Source organism: Aethalodelphis obliquidens, unplaced genomic scaffold (assembly GCF_003676395.1).
Source record: "Aethalodelphis obliquidens isolate GAN/ISIS:26980383/991018 unplaced genomic scaffold, ASM367639v1 scaffold4, whole genome shotgun sequence".
In the NCBI taxonomy this organism is placed as follows: domain Eukaryota; kingdom Metazoa; phylum Chordata; class Mammalia; order Artiodactyla; family Delphinidae; genus Aethalodelphis; species Aethalodelphis obliquidens.
This window is the reverse complement of record NW_020837948.1, coordinates 79863564-79878030: the sequence shown is the minus strand read 5'-3', so window position 1 is coordinate 79878030 and position 14467 is coordinate 79863564. Positions and strand designations below refer to the sequence as shown.

The window sequence follows — 14467 nt, the reverse complement described above, 5'->3', positions numbered from 1 at the left end:
ATTGTTTAAAAATAGATCAGTTCTGAATTTTGGAGACAGACATAGAAGGGCATTAACCTCTTTCTCGATTGTTAAGTTTACATTTTGCTGTAATCGAATCAGTATAAATCTGATCATGATAAAAATAGACCTTCTTACTTTGTACACATTCCAACAGGCTCTCATAAGCAGAGGGGTATGGCTCATTGAATTTTTCTAATTAGTTTCTAGTTTTAAATATACTCCTCCTTTTATTAAAGCGTCATCTGTTTCTGATCCTAACATTTCAACGCCAAGTTTTGATGCTAAGACACTGTCTCCAGAAGGCTGGCTATTAAAATGGAGGAAGGGCTTATTAGCAGATTGTTTGAATAAATGCCCAAAGAAATGAGACATATGATAAGGTTAGACTTGGTGTCCCTCTGGTGTATGGCCTAACACCCTCTGAGTGACCCACTCATAGCACTTACCCACAGTTATAATTGCTGATTAAATTTCTGTCTCTCACTAAGTTGTAAGAGCCATGAGGGCTGGGACTATCTTTGATTCTTCACTGAATCATAGTTATAACAAGAATCAAATTTTACTGTGTACTTACTATATGCCAGGCACTTTCAAACTTTTAATATTTTTTTCTCATTTAATTTAAAAACAACTCTGTGAGGTACTTATCATTATTCATATTTAAAGATGAGGAAAGTGAAATACGTACAAGTTATGAAATAGCCCAAAGTTGTACAGATACTAAGTTGTGGAGCTGCATTTAAATGAGGTTGGTGGCGCTATGGAGAACAGTGTAGAGGTTCCTTAAAAAACTAAAAATAGAACTACCGTATGATCCAGCAATGCCACTCCTGGGCATATACCCAGAGAAAACCATACTTCGAAAAGATACATGCACCCCAATGTTCATTGCAGCACTATTTACAATAGACAAGACATGGAAGCAACCTAAATGCCCTTTGACAAAGGAATGGATAAACAAGATGTGATACGTATATACAATGGAATATTACTCAGCCATTAAAAAGAATGAAATAATGCCATTTGCAGCAACATGCATGGATCCAGAGATTATTATACTGAATGAAGTAAGCCAGACAAAGACAAATATCATATGACATTGTTTAAATGTGAAGTCTAAAAAGAAGGATACAGATGAACTTATTTATAAAACAGAAATAGACCCACAGACATAGAAAATAAACTTATGGTTACGAGGAGGGGAAGGCGGGGAGGGATAAATTAGGAGTTTGGAGTTAACATATACACACTACTATATATAAAATAGATTATTAACAAGGACCTACTGTATAGTACAGGAAACTCTACTAAATACTCTAATAAGCTATATGGGAAAAGAATCTGAAAAAGAATAGATACAGTATCTGTATATGTATATGTCTAACTAAATCACTTTGCTATACACCTGCAACTAACACAACATTGTAAATCAACTATACTCCAATATAAAATAAAAATTGGAAAAAAAATAAGATTGGTGGAACTGGGGCCAAAGAAATGAGACATATGATAAGGCTAGACTTGGTGTCCTTTTGATTTACCCATGATGCTTCATAGCTCCTCCATAGTAGGTTTTCACTCAGGATTTGAAAGTATACGTATAAATATTCATGGCACTGAGAATATCATAAAGGCAATTTAAACTATTCAGAGCAATGAAACTGAAGGCTTCTGAGCAGCCAGGGGAAAACAGGAGCATATTTTAAGTGGATGGAAGGAGAAGGAAAGGAGGGAAAGCCAGGGCAGGTAACAACTGGGAGGGAGAGGAGGTTTCTAGAGATCACTGAAGCCCATCTTTGCAGACTCAGAATTTTAATTAGACACAGTCACAGAGCAACTAGAGAGTGAAGATTCTGGATGATAGATAATGCATGCATCACATAATAGTGGCTCTAATTTAAAATGCCAAGTTTCTGAGTACCATCATAAGTATTTTTCCAGAAAACTGTTGTTGTTCCTTTACTTTCTGGTCCATGTATGTTAGTTCACAGTGAAACGAAGATAATTTTTTAAGATGACTCTATAATCACTTCTCAGAATGCTGATAATGCCAGTGGGGTCAGTGCTCGGGTCAAATGGTCTAGTCCGAGGATGAAGAACACACAGATTTATCTGCCACACTGAATCTTCTACATCTTGAGGTGGCTCGCTACTTAGGTTTGGACAGGGGATCCAGCAACTTCTGTTTTATGAGCCACCGACAATATGCTAGGCACAACTGGCATAGCGATGTAAGAAAAATAGTATTTATTTTCTATCTATCCCATGGATATTACTATAGAGATTGGACAAAACATTTACATACTTCTTATAATGGTACTCTGTTGGAATATTCCCCCACCCCCCAGGTTTACTTTGCAATAAATCACTAATGTTTATAAACCTTGAGAAAGTTTAAAAGAAAATTTAAAAAACCACATGCAAAATAGGTCCTTCTTGCTTACAGTGTATATATCAAAACAAAATCACAGAGGAATCTAAAGATGCCAGCATCCTTTTGTTATATATTAGAAACCATATTCTCCATAGTACAATCTAAAGTGATACTAAGAAAGTTCGGTGGCCACAGTACTTCATAGTTCTGGGCATCACTTTTCTTATGCATGCCAGCATCTCTGTTGTGTCTACAAAATGCTCTCTCCAAGCCCTAATAATCAATGATTCTTTGAGATCCTTTTTAAATTTGCTTTTGTTTATTTATCCAATAAGTAGTTATTAAATATGTACTATCTAGGGAGTAGAGCTATCATGGAAATCAAGGAAGACAAAGTCCTTGCTTTCTTGGATCCCGAGTTCCAAGAATGGAGAATTAACACATAAATAAAAAGGGACAACAAGGCAACAGAGTGATGTGTACACAGCAACAAGGATGATGTGATAGAGAATGACTGCAAGGAAATTAATCTAGATGAACTTCTCACGGAAGGCCCCAGGTAACATTTGTACTGAGATTTGAACAATGAGTCAGGTATTTGTTGAAGGCTTTTCAGCAATTTGTCTCCAATTTATGAAAAAGATAAATCACCTAATTTCTGCACAGAAATGCTTTCAATAAAGTAGTGCTTTCAAAATATCTACTAGCTGAACTAATTTGCATATGCATGGTATGAGTTTTTGGTAAGAGCTTTCAAAGGTCATACAAATGATATTCTTCCTGCCATTTTACATCTTAGAGATTCTTCATATTTAAAAATTTTCAAACACATTGAGAAAAAAGTCTGGGGAATAAACTGGATATAGCATAATATAGATTTAATTGATTATGAGTGATTATAGATTTAATTGATTATCAGTAAATAATTTTCATTTTCATAAGCATTGCATTTTACTTTCTTTCTATATTTTAAAGCAATGGGTTTTTTGCATAAGTTTTTTAGAATCTGAAGTTTGACCTGCCCTTCACTTTTGTATATCCCTGAGTACCCAGACTTGTGTTAGCAGAAATCACTGCTCTTAAGTGTATATTAGCACCTCAAATTATGCAAAATACTTTCTTAAAAATGAGCCTTCTGGACAATGAGGCATTTTAAGTTAAAAGTCTTGTTAAAATATAAGCTGGTTGTTGGCTCTAACTTGAATATATGATTAACAATTATATGTGGTGTGTGTATGTGCACACAATGCAAGTCTTACATTTTTACCTTTTATTATAAAATACATATCAAATAATCTAGCTTTCCCTTTCTAAGTATCCTAGTTTCATTCATTTTATATTTATTGTAGCAATCATTCAGTGTCTTCTATTGTGTGACTTCAAAGTGCCAGGCACTTTGTGGACACTAGAGGCACAACAGGGACCAAAATACATCTTTGCACAGATTAACGCCTCATCTTCTAAATTGGAAGACAGCTTTTGAAAGGTGGAATGATGTATTTTACTACTTTTAAAATATTTCTTGTGATCTACCACTATGACCTGAATATAGCAGGTATATAAGACTACAATTTAATAGGGAGCAAGACATATTTCCCACTGTTCTTACTGAACTTTTCTGCATAAAACATGTCTGGCTGTTTTACATCTAGGTTTCATTTTGAATAATGACTTCTGTTATCTCTCTGCCAATGTCTTTGCTTACTTTCCTATTCTACTCTTCCTGTTCCTCTAAAGTCTTAATTCACATTAAATTTAGGCTTTTGTGTGACTCTGATGCCCGAAGAGCAACAGCTGAAGAACAGATGAACAAATGGAGAACATTGTTTTCACCTTTTTAAGGTGTTAAGTGTTTGAGCATTTCATGCTTCTACTTCTAGGATCTCTAATCTTATTAAGTAGCCATGATTCTTACCCTGTTTTTCACTCATAATTCTGTTAAAGACCATTCACCCAATAAATATTTAATGAGCTCCTATCAAATACTTAGTCATTAGAGATACAGAGATATTATGGCATGGTCTCTATCCTCAAGAAGCTCACAGTCTTGAAAGAGACAAACAGTAAACTGACAAATGAAAATACAGTGATAGACAATGGTCGGGGAAAACGTATGAAGCTTCTGCCTGGTAAGACTGTTTGATGGAAAGCTGAAGGTAAGCTGGGTAGAAAGGATTGAAGATAGAGAGGGTAGCATGAAGAAAGGCAAAGACGCAATCAGCAACATTTCTCCCCACCCCGCCAGGAAATTATCAACAATTTTCTGTTGATGAAGCATGAATGTAAAGAAATGAAGATGGAGGCGGACCAGGGAGCATCTCAGGTGCCATGTCAAGCAGCTTGAACTTTTTCTTGAAGGGGATAGGAGGTCATGGTTAGGCTCTGAGAAGAAAGTAATGTCAAACTAGTGTTGTACATCAATCAATATGGTAGCCCTGAGATGGGATGCATTTGAGCTAATTGACATCAAAGGCAGGAAGAAAAGCAGTGAGTGCACTTCAGAAGTTGAGGTAAAAGATGCTGAGACCCTGAACTATGGCATTTGCAAATATAAGGAAAAAATCAGTCTAACTTAATGACAGAATAGTTGTAGGAATTGAGAAAATTGGAGGTATGTCTATTGATGGCTTTAAGGGGATAAAAATGAAAAGTGGAATTTTTTCCACTGAAGATCAGAGTAAATTAAAGTATGGCAAGATAAAGCAGTTAATAACATACACACGATTAAGAACATTTTCTTGTTATCCTGATTTTACATTACATTGAGCATTTTTAGCAGGGAGGAATGTTTCCCGTTTAAGCACGCAGCTTCTTAGGGTTCATTTTTATGTTCACTTTTTCTATTGGCTTTCTGTATTCCCTCAATGACATTTTATGATAGAATCCTTACTTTTCTGCTTCTTTGAAATAAATTTTTAGTTTTACTGTGTCCTTCTGCCTATTGATCCATCTTAATCCCTGATACTGTCTCTTCAATTACCTTTGTCTCCATGCTATGGTCTGTCCTACCCTGCCTTTGAATCCCCCCACGACCTTTAGAACCCAACTTGGTTCTAGTGTCCTGAACTTCTGCCTCTTAGTGAAAAGAATTTGGATTTAAAATAAATTCTGTAATCCTACAGAGAGATAAAGCAAAGCATACTGATAGATTATTTTTTTAAATGATACATTACTTTTTTTTAACATCTTTATTGGAGTATAATTGTTTTACAATGGTGTGTTAGTTTCTGCTTTATAACAAAGTGAATCAGCTATACATATACATATATCCCCATATCTCCTCCCTCTTGCGTCTCCCTCCCACCCTCCCTATCCCAACCTTCTAGGTGGTCACAAAACACCAAGCTGATCTCCCTGTGCTATGTGGCTGCTTCCCACTAGCTATCTATTTTACATTTGGTAGTGTAAAAAATACGAAGTTTTGACTCTATTTCTCAAAGCAAAAATATCTGTACATTCTTATTTGATTGAGGACTCTAGAGAAAATAAGCTAATCAATAGCAGATATTTAGCTCCTTCTCTTTCCAAAACTCTTAACTGATGTCTTAAGGCTTAAAAAAATACAAATAACTTTTAATGGATGCAGATACTTAGGGATAGTTATAAATGGTAAAGATGTTAGTTGAAATAGAAATATTTATTGACTCTTTAACATATGCTACATGTAGTCGGAATTTCAAGAAAAATTTAAAATATAGATTAAATGGTCTTTGCTCTTAAAGAACTTTCAAGACAAAAGTGGAGGAAACTAATGTGGAAAAATTGTGATAATAGACAAAATGGAAAGTAGCACACAAGCATTATGGACTCAGTGCACTGGGGGTTAGGGAAAGAGAGACCAGATCTAGTCTGGACAATCAGAGGAGGTATAAATAAAGAAATATTATTTATTACCTTTGCCAACAGATGAGAAACATCTGGAAAATGTACGATGCAAGTTGAGAAATTAGAATTGGTTTTTCAAAACCGTAAGTTGCACAATTTGGCTATAGGTCACTTTGGAACGTGTATGGCAATAGGGAAAAATAAAGCTGGAAATTCAGCAAGGATCAGAGCATAGAAGGGCTAGAATATGAGCCTAAGGAGGCTATAGTTGACTTAATTTGTAATGTAAAGACTGAACATTTCTGAGCAGAGACATGACTAGCTCTTACACATAAAAGAAGATTAATCTGGCATCGCTGCTTTAAATGGTAGTTAGAGAAAACAGACCAAAGGTTGGAAGGTAAACTAAGGGGATACTGCAAATAGTCCATGTGAGAGGAATTAGGTTAGGGTAAGGGACTTGGGAAAGGAGACAAGGGCATAGATGTAAGATACGCTGTCACAGTGAATTGACAGCATTTGGTAATCGACTAGATGTGCAGAGCAAAGAAAGATTTTTTAAAAAGACAAAAATTTTACATTCCAAATGACTCGAAGGAATAACTAAAACATTTACAGAGAGAGAGAGAGAGAGAGACTTCAAAGGATAAATGGTTTAGTGATGGAAGATAATGACTAACACATAGCCTACTATACATACATGGCAAGGGGATATCATGTAGCTTTTAAGAAAACAGAGGTTATGGCAAGAACTTGGAGCTCAAATTTATAGAACTGCAGAGATGAAATAAATATGAGAATAAAACTCAGAAATTCAAAATGAAAGCCAATGGCTCAGTAATGGCTTAGTGTTAAAAAGCTCCCAAAAGAGGTTCAGGATATGTGTTTTATTGAGTTTAAAGGAACTACCAATGGCTCAAAGACAAAGGATTTGAAGATTAAATGTTCACTTATAATTTTCAAGGAAACAATTTTGGTAAAGAAGTGGAGATTGAACCACAATGCAATAATTATAAAGTAATCTTTTGAGAAGGTTGGTAGTAAAAGAATGGAGAAAGAGAAAGACAGTGTAAGAAACACAAACAGTCAAGAGAATGTTCCTTTGATCTAGGGGTGACCTGTACATTCTAGTGGGCAGAGCGAAGACTTCTAGGGAGGAATGGAAAGGAGATGCAAGGCAAAGAGGTGGTTATTGATATTGCCAAGTGTTTTAGTGAGGTAACAGGAAATGAATTACTCATAACTGGTCAGGTCAGTCTGTGATCAGGGTCCAGGAGATGAACAAGGAAAATGAAGATAGGAGGAAAGTAGAAATCAAAAAGAAGTTAACGAAACAGTTTGGTGAGCATGAGATGAGAGAGTGGAAAACTGGGAAGATATGGACAATGGGGACACAAGAAGGGACTTTCTAACTAGGGATACAGAAAATAAAATGATATCCTGAGAATCATAATTAGAACAATTTCCAGTCTTTTTTTTAACATAAGTGCCTGTAAATGGGAGAACATAAGGGCAAATAAGGGCAACAAACAAGATGTTTTAACATTAAATTTTAATTTTTCTTTTAAGTAGTGTCAAAACATGGAATTGAGGATTTCCCAGGAAAGGAGAAAGTAAACAATGATCATGTACATGGAGACCGAGGACTATAAATCTTACCTCTCTCAGAGGATCATTGAGTTCATTGAGAATATTTTCCTCATCAAAGATTTTGCCTTGGTATCTGTGTTCATAGTAATCATGTATCTTCTGACGCATATCAGCTGGTAACTTATGGAATGACATGTATTGTTCCACTTGCTTATACTGTAAGGAAAGGAAAAACGGAAATTAGAAAACATTGTTAGGCTGTATGAGAAATCGTCGTGTTACCTTGTTGTGCTATATTCAATAGTAACAGTAACAAAAAGAAGAAATCCTTTAAGGGGAAGGAAATAATGTACTAGGTTGTAATGTACCTACTCTGTGTGACAGACTGTAGAAAGCATTTGTTTAGGTGAACATTTCCTGTAAAGACCTGAGATGTTATAGAGAGGAAGCATGGAAGGAGCTCAGAGGTAACTGGGTGCAGCCCCAGAAAAGCCAGTGATGAGGCAAGAAAACAAAATGTGATGCTATTTTTTGGATTTTTTTTGAGCTGAGTTCTAAAAGAAGTATGAAGTTGCTGTTTAGCTCTTCATTTGGAGAAAGAATCCCATAACTTTGGATAGTACAAAAGGTCTTATCTTAGACCTTTATAGCAAAAGATCAGACCTGATTAACAATTGAATCTGGAGGCAGAAAGCTTGGCAACCGTTTGCAGGTCATAGATACTCAAGCAACACGTGCCCTACAAATTAAGAGACTGTGTCAGGCTTCAATGTAGGACGTAGAAAAATATCAGAACGAGACTAGATCCACATAATTTTATAGCTGAAACTTAGACATTTAATTTCATTTAAACAAGTAGTACTTAAACTTGATTGTTTATAAAACTTGGGGTGAGGCTGTCTTTTGGGAATGCAGATTTGCATTCTTTTTTTTTTGCGGTACGCGGGCCTCTCACTGTTGTGGCCTCTCCGGTTGCGGAGCACAGGCTCCGGACGCGCAGGCTCAGCAGCCATGGCTCACGGGCCCAGCCGCTCCATGGCATGTGGGATCTTCCTGGACCGGGGCACGAACCCGTGTCTTCTGCATCGGCAGGCGGACTCTCAACCACTGTGCCACCAGGGAAACCCCCAGATTTGCATTCTTAACTCCAGATATTGATTCCGTTGAGGTACCTGCCTTTGTAAGTTTACATACATACTCATATACATATACATATACATACGCACTTTAAAAAATCCCTGCAAATCAAACAGGAACATAGAAGCATGGAGATTACTTGGAAGCTTATTAGAAGAGAATTTCAGGCTTTACCTCAGAGCTGTGAAATCTGCATCTTAAGAAAGATCCCCAGATGATTCATACACATTTAAGGTTGAGAAATATTCCCTCGATGTTTCAAATGCAGGTGGTCATAAGACTATACTTTGAAAAAATCAGTTAGACCCCCAGAATTAGTTTCATTGTATGGATGATAAAACTGAGTACAAATAAAAAGGTAGGTAATAAAACTGGATGAAGATACTGGAATAAAAATCTTTGCTTAAACACAACACATTTGACATATTATCTATGAAAAATTTTTTTCAAATCTTTTCCTGTTAACAGAGCTCAGACTAGAAGATCTAGGTGACTGGACTCCTTGCCCATAATTACCGTAATTACAACTGGTAATTGATAATACATATATCTAATGGGAAACAGCAACCCAGTGTATTGTATTTCTTCAAATTTTTTTACATAATTTCCTTACACATAACATTCATATTTTTGGACATTCCCTTTTAGAGTTTAGTATTCTCAAAGGAAATACAACTTTGTCATGAGATTCCTTTATTTGGTCACCAGACTGTTCCCTGAAGTATTTAAAGCCTGCAGGCCTACATATATATATCTCTGAAGCAACTTGATTATGATTTAGGCATTCTGAATTTAGGCACCAATGCTGTCACTGTCATTGTGTGTAAGTGGCTTCTAGTATATACTTGAGAAGGACTGGGTTAATTTTTCCTGAAGAAGTCAGAATCTGTATGCTAACCTTGGTAGCCCACCCTTAGCTAGAGACCTCAGATTCAGCCTTCTTTTTTTTTTTTTGCGGTACGCGGGCCTCTCACTGTTGTGGCCTCTCCCGTTGCGGAGCACAGGCTCCGGACGCACAGGCTCAGTGGCCATGGCTCACGGGCCCAGCCGCTAAGCGGCATGTGGGATCCTCCCAGACCAGGGCACAAACCCGTGCCCCCTGCATCGGCAGGCGGACTCTCAACCACTGCGCCACCAGGGAAGCCCAGATTCAGCCTGCTTTGACCCCTCATGCAGCTGGTCCAAAGGAAAGACGCTTCAGTGGCCCTTTCTACAAGAAACTTTTTTAGAGACATCTTTGTATCTGATTTTTACTCTTAGCCAAGAAGAGGGCAGTGGGATATTTGAGGTACTGTTTAGATTCTGAAACTCCACTGGAGATCCACAGGCTAACTTCTGCACTAATGATTTGCAAATAACCTGCTTGGTTTGACTAGTTTGGATGGACTATTTAAAGAGCTATTGAGAGCTTTGTTGGTGAGCTCTCCCCAAAGCAAGACTCCTTGCACAGATCTTGGTGGTTCAGGCCAGTGAGTCAGTATGCTCCAGGGTCCCAGAGATTGAGCCCACAGGGAGGGTGCTGGGGAAAGGCCCTCGGGCCTCTGATGCTTGTTGGCATTCTCTTTCTCTGTTGCACTGAACTTTGCCTTTAAACGAAAGCCTCATATGAGTATAATCTATGGAGTCTGGTGAGCTCTGTCAAACTTCCGAACTTGGGAAAACAATAAAACAACTTCAGACAACAGGGCTGTCACTTACGGCATTGATGAACGTCCTTTCAGTTCTGGCCAAATAAAGGATTCAGTGTTCTTCAAAACCAGTAGGTATCAAGTAATCTCTGCTCACTTTTCTCAATAGAGTGCTTGCCCAAACACTGCTTGGGGTGGTGAGAATCTTTTTTTTTTTTTTGCGGTACGAGGGCCTCTCACTGTTGTGGCCTCTCCCGTTGCGGAGCACAGGCTCCGGACGCGCAGGCCCAGAGGCCATGGCTCACGGGCCTAGCCGCTCCGCGGCATGTGGGATCTTCCCGGACCGGGGCACGAACCCATGTCCCCTGCATCGGTAGGCAGACTCTCAACCACCGTGCCACCAGGGAAGTCCTGAGAATCTTTAACTTTAACTGGCATACTGAAGCTCTAGATTTCTCCCTTTTTTTGCATGTATCTCAGGGTTATGGGAGACAACATTAAAACTAAGTAGCATTTTAATCATTTTGGGGAAATCTGTGCCTGTGTTTGAGGGAGAGTAGGGGAAAGAAAAGAAATTCAGTTTCTGACAAGTTAAGTTTAAGATGCCCATGGCACATCCTAATGCTTATATGTAGGTCAGGCACTTAGAAGAGAAAATATACGCATAGCCAATGACTAAGGGATCACTAAGGATGCGTCAAGTGAAGACATAAAAAGACAAAAAGTGGAACCTATATTTTAAAAGCAGTTGAGTCATGGAGTTTGACAAGTTAAGGGAACTCACATTAGCTAGCACGATGTAAGAACAGGACCAGAAAAGCTAGATGAGCAAAATCCAAAGAAGGATAAAGTTTCAAAGGGGAGGGGGCCACTCAAAAGCAAAGATGCAAATACAATTCTTTCTTGAATATATAAAATCAAAAATTCATTGTATCAGATTTAAAAGACTATAAAACAAATACCATTTAAAATTCTAAGGTACTATTATTTTTTAAATGTTCTCTTCAATTAAAATTTTATATCTATATCTATAATGCATGTACATGATATTTTAGGGGTTCAGAACAGGCTTTTTCAAGATGTGACATTTTGGCATGTGGGTTATGTGCTAAAGGCAGTGGGGACCCAGAGGCTCAAGAGAAACTACTGTCCCTCCCTTAACTACTTAGGATAATTTAAATTGGGGATTCTTCCAAGAAAAAGGGTTATTACCAGAGATACATTTTATCTAAGTGGTCCCATCTGTATGGCAGGACAAACATCCAATTACCCAACAACTGCTCTTCTTTTTATCATCCTATGAATTATCCTCCTGTTTCTGAGAGCTCCAGGCCCCTCTCCCATTCCTTAGCCCAGGATGGCATATATACCTTACTTTACCTCTTTGTCTCTGAACCTCTCCTGTATGTGGGGTCTCTGACCCTATCAAGTATGTGGGATTCATGTACATATGAGAAATAAAATTTGATTTTCACCTGTAACTGGCTCATGTCAATTTAATTCTTAGACTGGACAGAAGAACCTAGAAGGATAAAGGAAAGTTTTCTTCCGCCTTGACAATATTAAAAATGTGCCCTAATAGAGTGATTATAACAAATGGCAACATTCCATTGTCAAACCCACCAGTCTCACTTCTCCCGTGTCACCATTTTTATTTATTTATTTATTTATTTAGTTTGTTTGTTTTTTGCGGTACGCGGGCCTCTCACTGCTGTGGCCTCTCCCGTCGTAGAGCACAGGCTCCGGATGCGCAGGCCCAGCGGCCATGGCCCACGGGCCCAGACGCTCCGCGGCACGCGGGATCCCCCCGGACCGGGGCACGAACCCGTGTCCCCTGAATCGGCAGGCGGACTCTCAACCACTGTGCCACCAGGGAAGCCCCTGTCACCATTTTTAAAAAGGTGTTTAGTTGGTATCACCAAGCAATATGCTTCTGTCTCTATTTCTTATATGGATTAATAATAGGCATCATTTATTGACTTTTTGCCATGACAAAGTGGTTTAACTACTTACAGTTCCCTGTATCTTCTCACCCCCTTTCTCATGCTATACCTGTGTCACTAGTGCTAATTGTTCCCTTGATCTCCTTTGTAACTTTACATAATCTATTTATACTTTTATTTCTTGTTCAGAGAACTCTAGACACATTTACCAGATGAAAGTAACAAACTCCCTCCTTCACTCCTACTTTCTAACTTCTGTCATCTCTACTTTTATGATATAAAGGTGGATTATAATTTTGTACCCGTAATTAAACCTACCAAACCCATAAAGTGTTTACATTACTTTGACCATGTATCATGATGCCAAGTGGAACATTTGATGACATTTCCTTTTGTTTCATGGATTTTTAATGATTTTCATTTCTTGCATAATTAGCTCTTATTTTAGTTTCTTTTTTTTTTTTTTCCAGCCTTCTTATCCTACCCAATAGTTGTTGAGTTTTCTTTAGAGATTTTTCTGTAGGATTTCTCTTTACAACATCCCTGGTTGGGTTCACTATTCTTAGACCCTATGTTTTTCCTTTGGTTTAGTTATTCATGTTGCTGGAACCAATCCTTAAGTAAACAACTAAGAAATACTGAGTGGGATATAGTTTTTTGGAACCATTTCTTCTCTGAAAATGTCTCTGTTAAACTCAAAGTTGATTGATAACCTGACTGCATACAGAATTCTAGGTTGAAGTCTAGTTGGATACTGAGCCTTTGGATAATTGATGCACTTTGCTGGATATGGTCCATGTTTCTCATCACTTATTTCATATATTCTTTCCCTGCATTTCCCCCTACATTTCCCTAGATTTCCCACATTTTCTCTACATTCCCCAATATTTCCTGAAGTTCTTTGAACTCATTTTAATTCCAAATATGTTTTCAATTCTTTGAGCTTCTATCTTCATAATTTTATTGCATTCAGTTTAGAAATATATTAATACATGAAGTTAGAAAGTAATTTTCAGGCATCCTTTTATTCCTGAAAAATCTGGGATGTCACAATACAGGGGAATTGAAAAGTATCCACTGGATTTAGGTTCAGTAAAATTTTTGGAGTCTTTGCACTCAGTGCTTTCATTGGACTGTGTGTGTACATCAGAAGTGGGGGCAATTCAAAACAGTTTGCAAATGTTTAGAAGTAAGAACTGAAAATGGAAACAGCAAATGTAACCATCTCTCTGACGCACTCTAGTTAAAAGCGTAGAGCTAGAATGATAGCATGGTAAATGTCAACAATTCCAAAAGTCTAAAAAAAAAAGTTTTAGTCACATTTATATTGTTTTTATATTCATGAAATGATACACTTACCAGACAACTGAATCACCCCTACTTTAATATCCCCTACTCCTTCATCCTAATCCTCAAGATAGTATCAAATCATGTAAATTCTACCTGCTAAAGGTTTCAATAATTTTCCTTTCCCCTGCATCACCGTTATTATCAATCTAGTCAAAGTAACTTTATTCATCCTCTAAACTAATTCCTAGCTTCCTAACTACATTCTCTGTATCAATTTGCACATGCCTTCTTACAATCCTAATTTATTTTCCATAATCCAGAGAAATCTTTTTTTTTAACATCTTTATTGAAGTATAATTGCTTTACAATGGTGTGTTAGTTTCTGCTGTATAACAAAGTGAATCAGCTATACATATACATATATCCCCATATCTCCTCCCTCTTGCATCTCCCTCCCACCCTCCCTATCCCACCATTCTAGATGGTCACAAAGCACCGAGCTGATATCCCTGTGCTATGCGAATGCTTCCCACTAGCTATCTACTTTACATTTGGTAGTGTATATATGTCCATGCTACTCTTTCACTTGATGGACCTAGAGACTGTCATACAGAGTGAAGTAAGTCAGAAAGAGAAAAACAAATACCATATGCTAACACATATATATGGAATCTAAA

The 14467-nt window shown here is 37.5% G+C and overlaps 1 protein-coding gene across 1 annotated transcript in view; it reads right to left on the bottom strand.

Moving 5' to 3' along the window:
• Window positions 1-14467, bottom strand: part of HCN1 (hyperpolarization activated cyclic nucleotide gated potassium channel 1) — a 368665-nt gene that overhangs the window by 67054 nt on the left and 287144 nt on the right. Inside the window, exon 5 of the mRNA XM_027101143.1 lies at window positions 7862-8008. Within this exon, the coding sequence (XP_026956944.1) occupies window positions 7862-8008 (147 nt within the window). The remainder of the gene's footprint in view (window positions 1-7861; window positions 8009-14467) is intronic.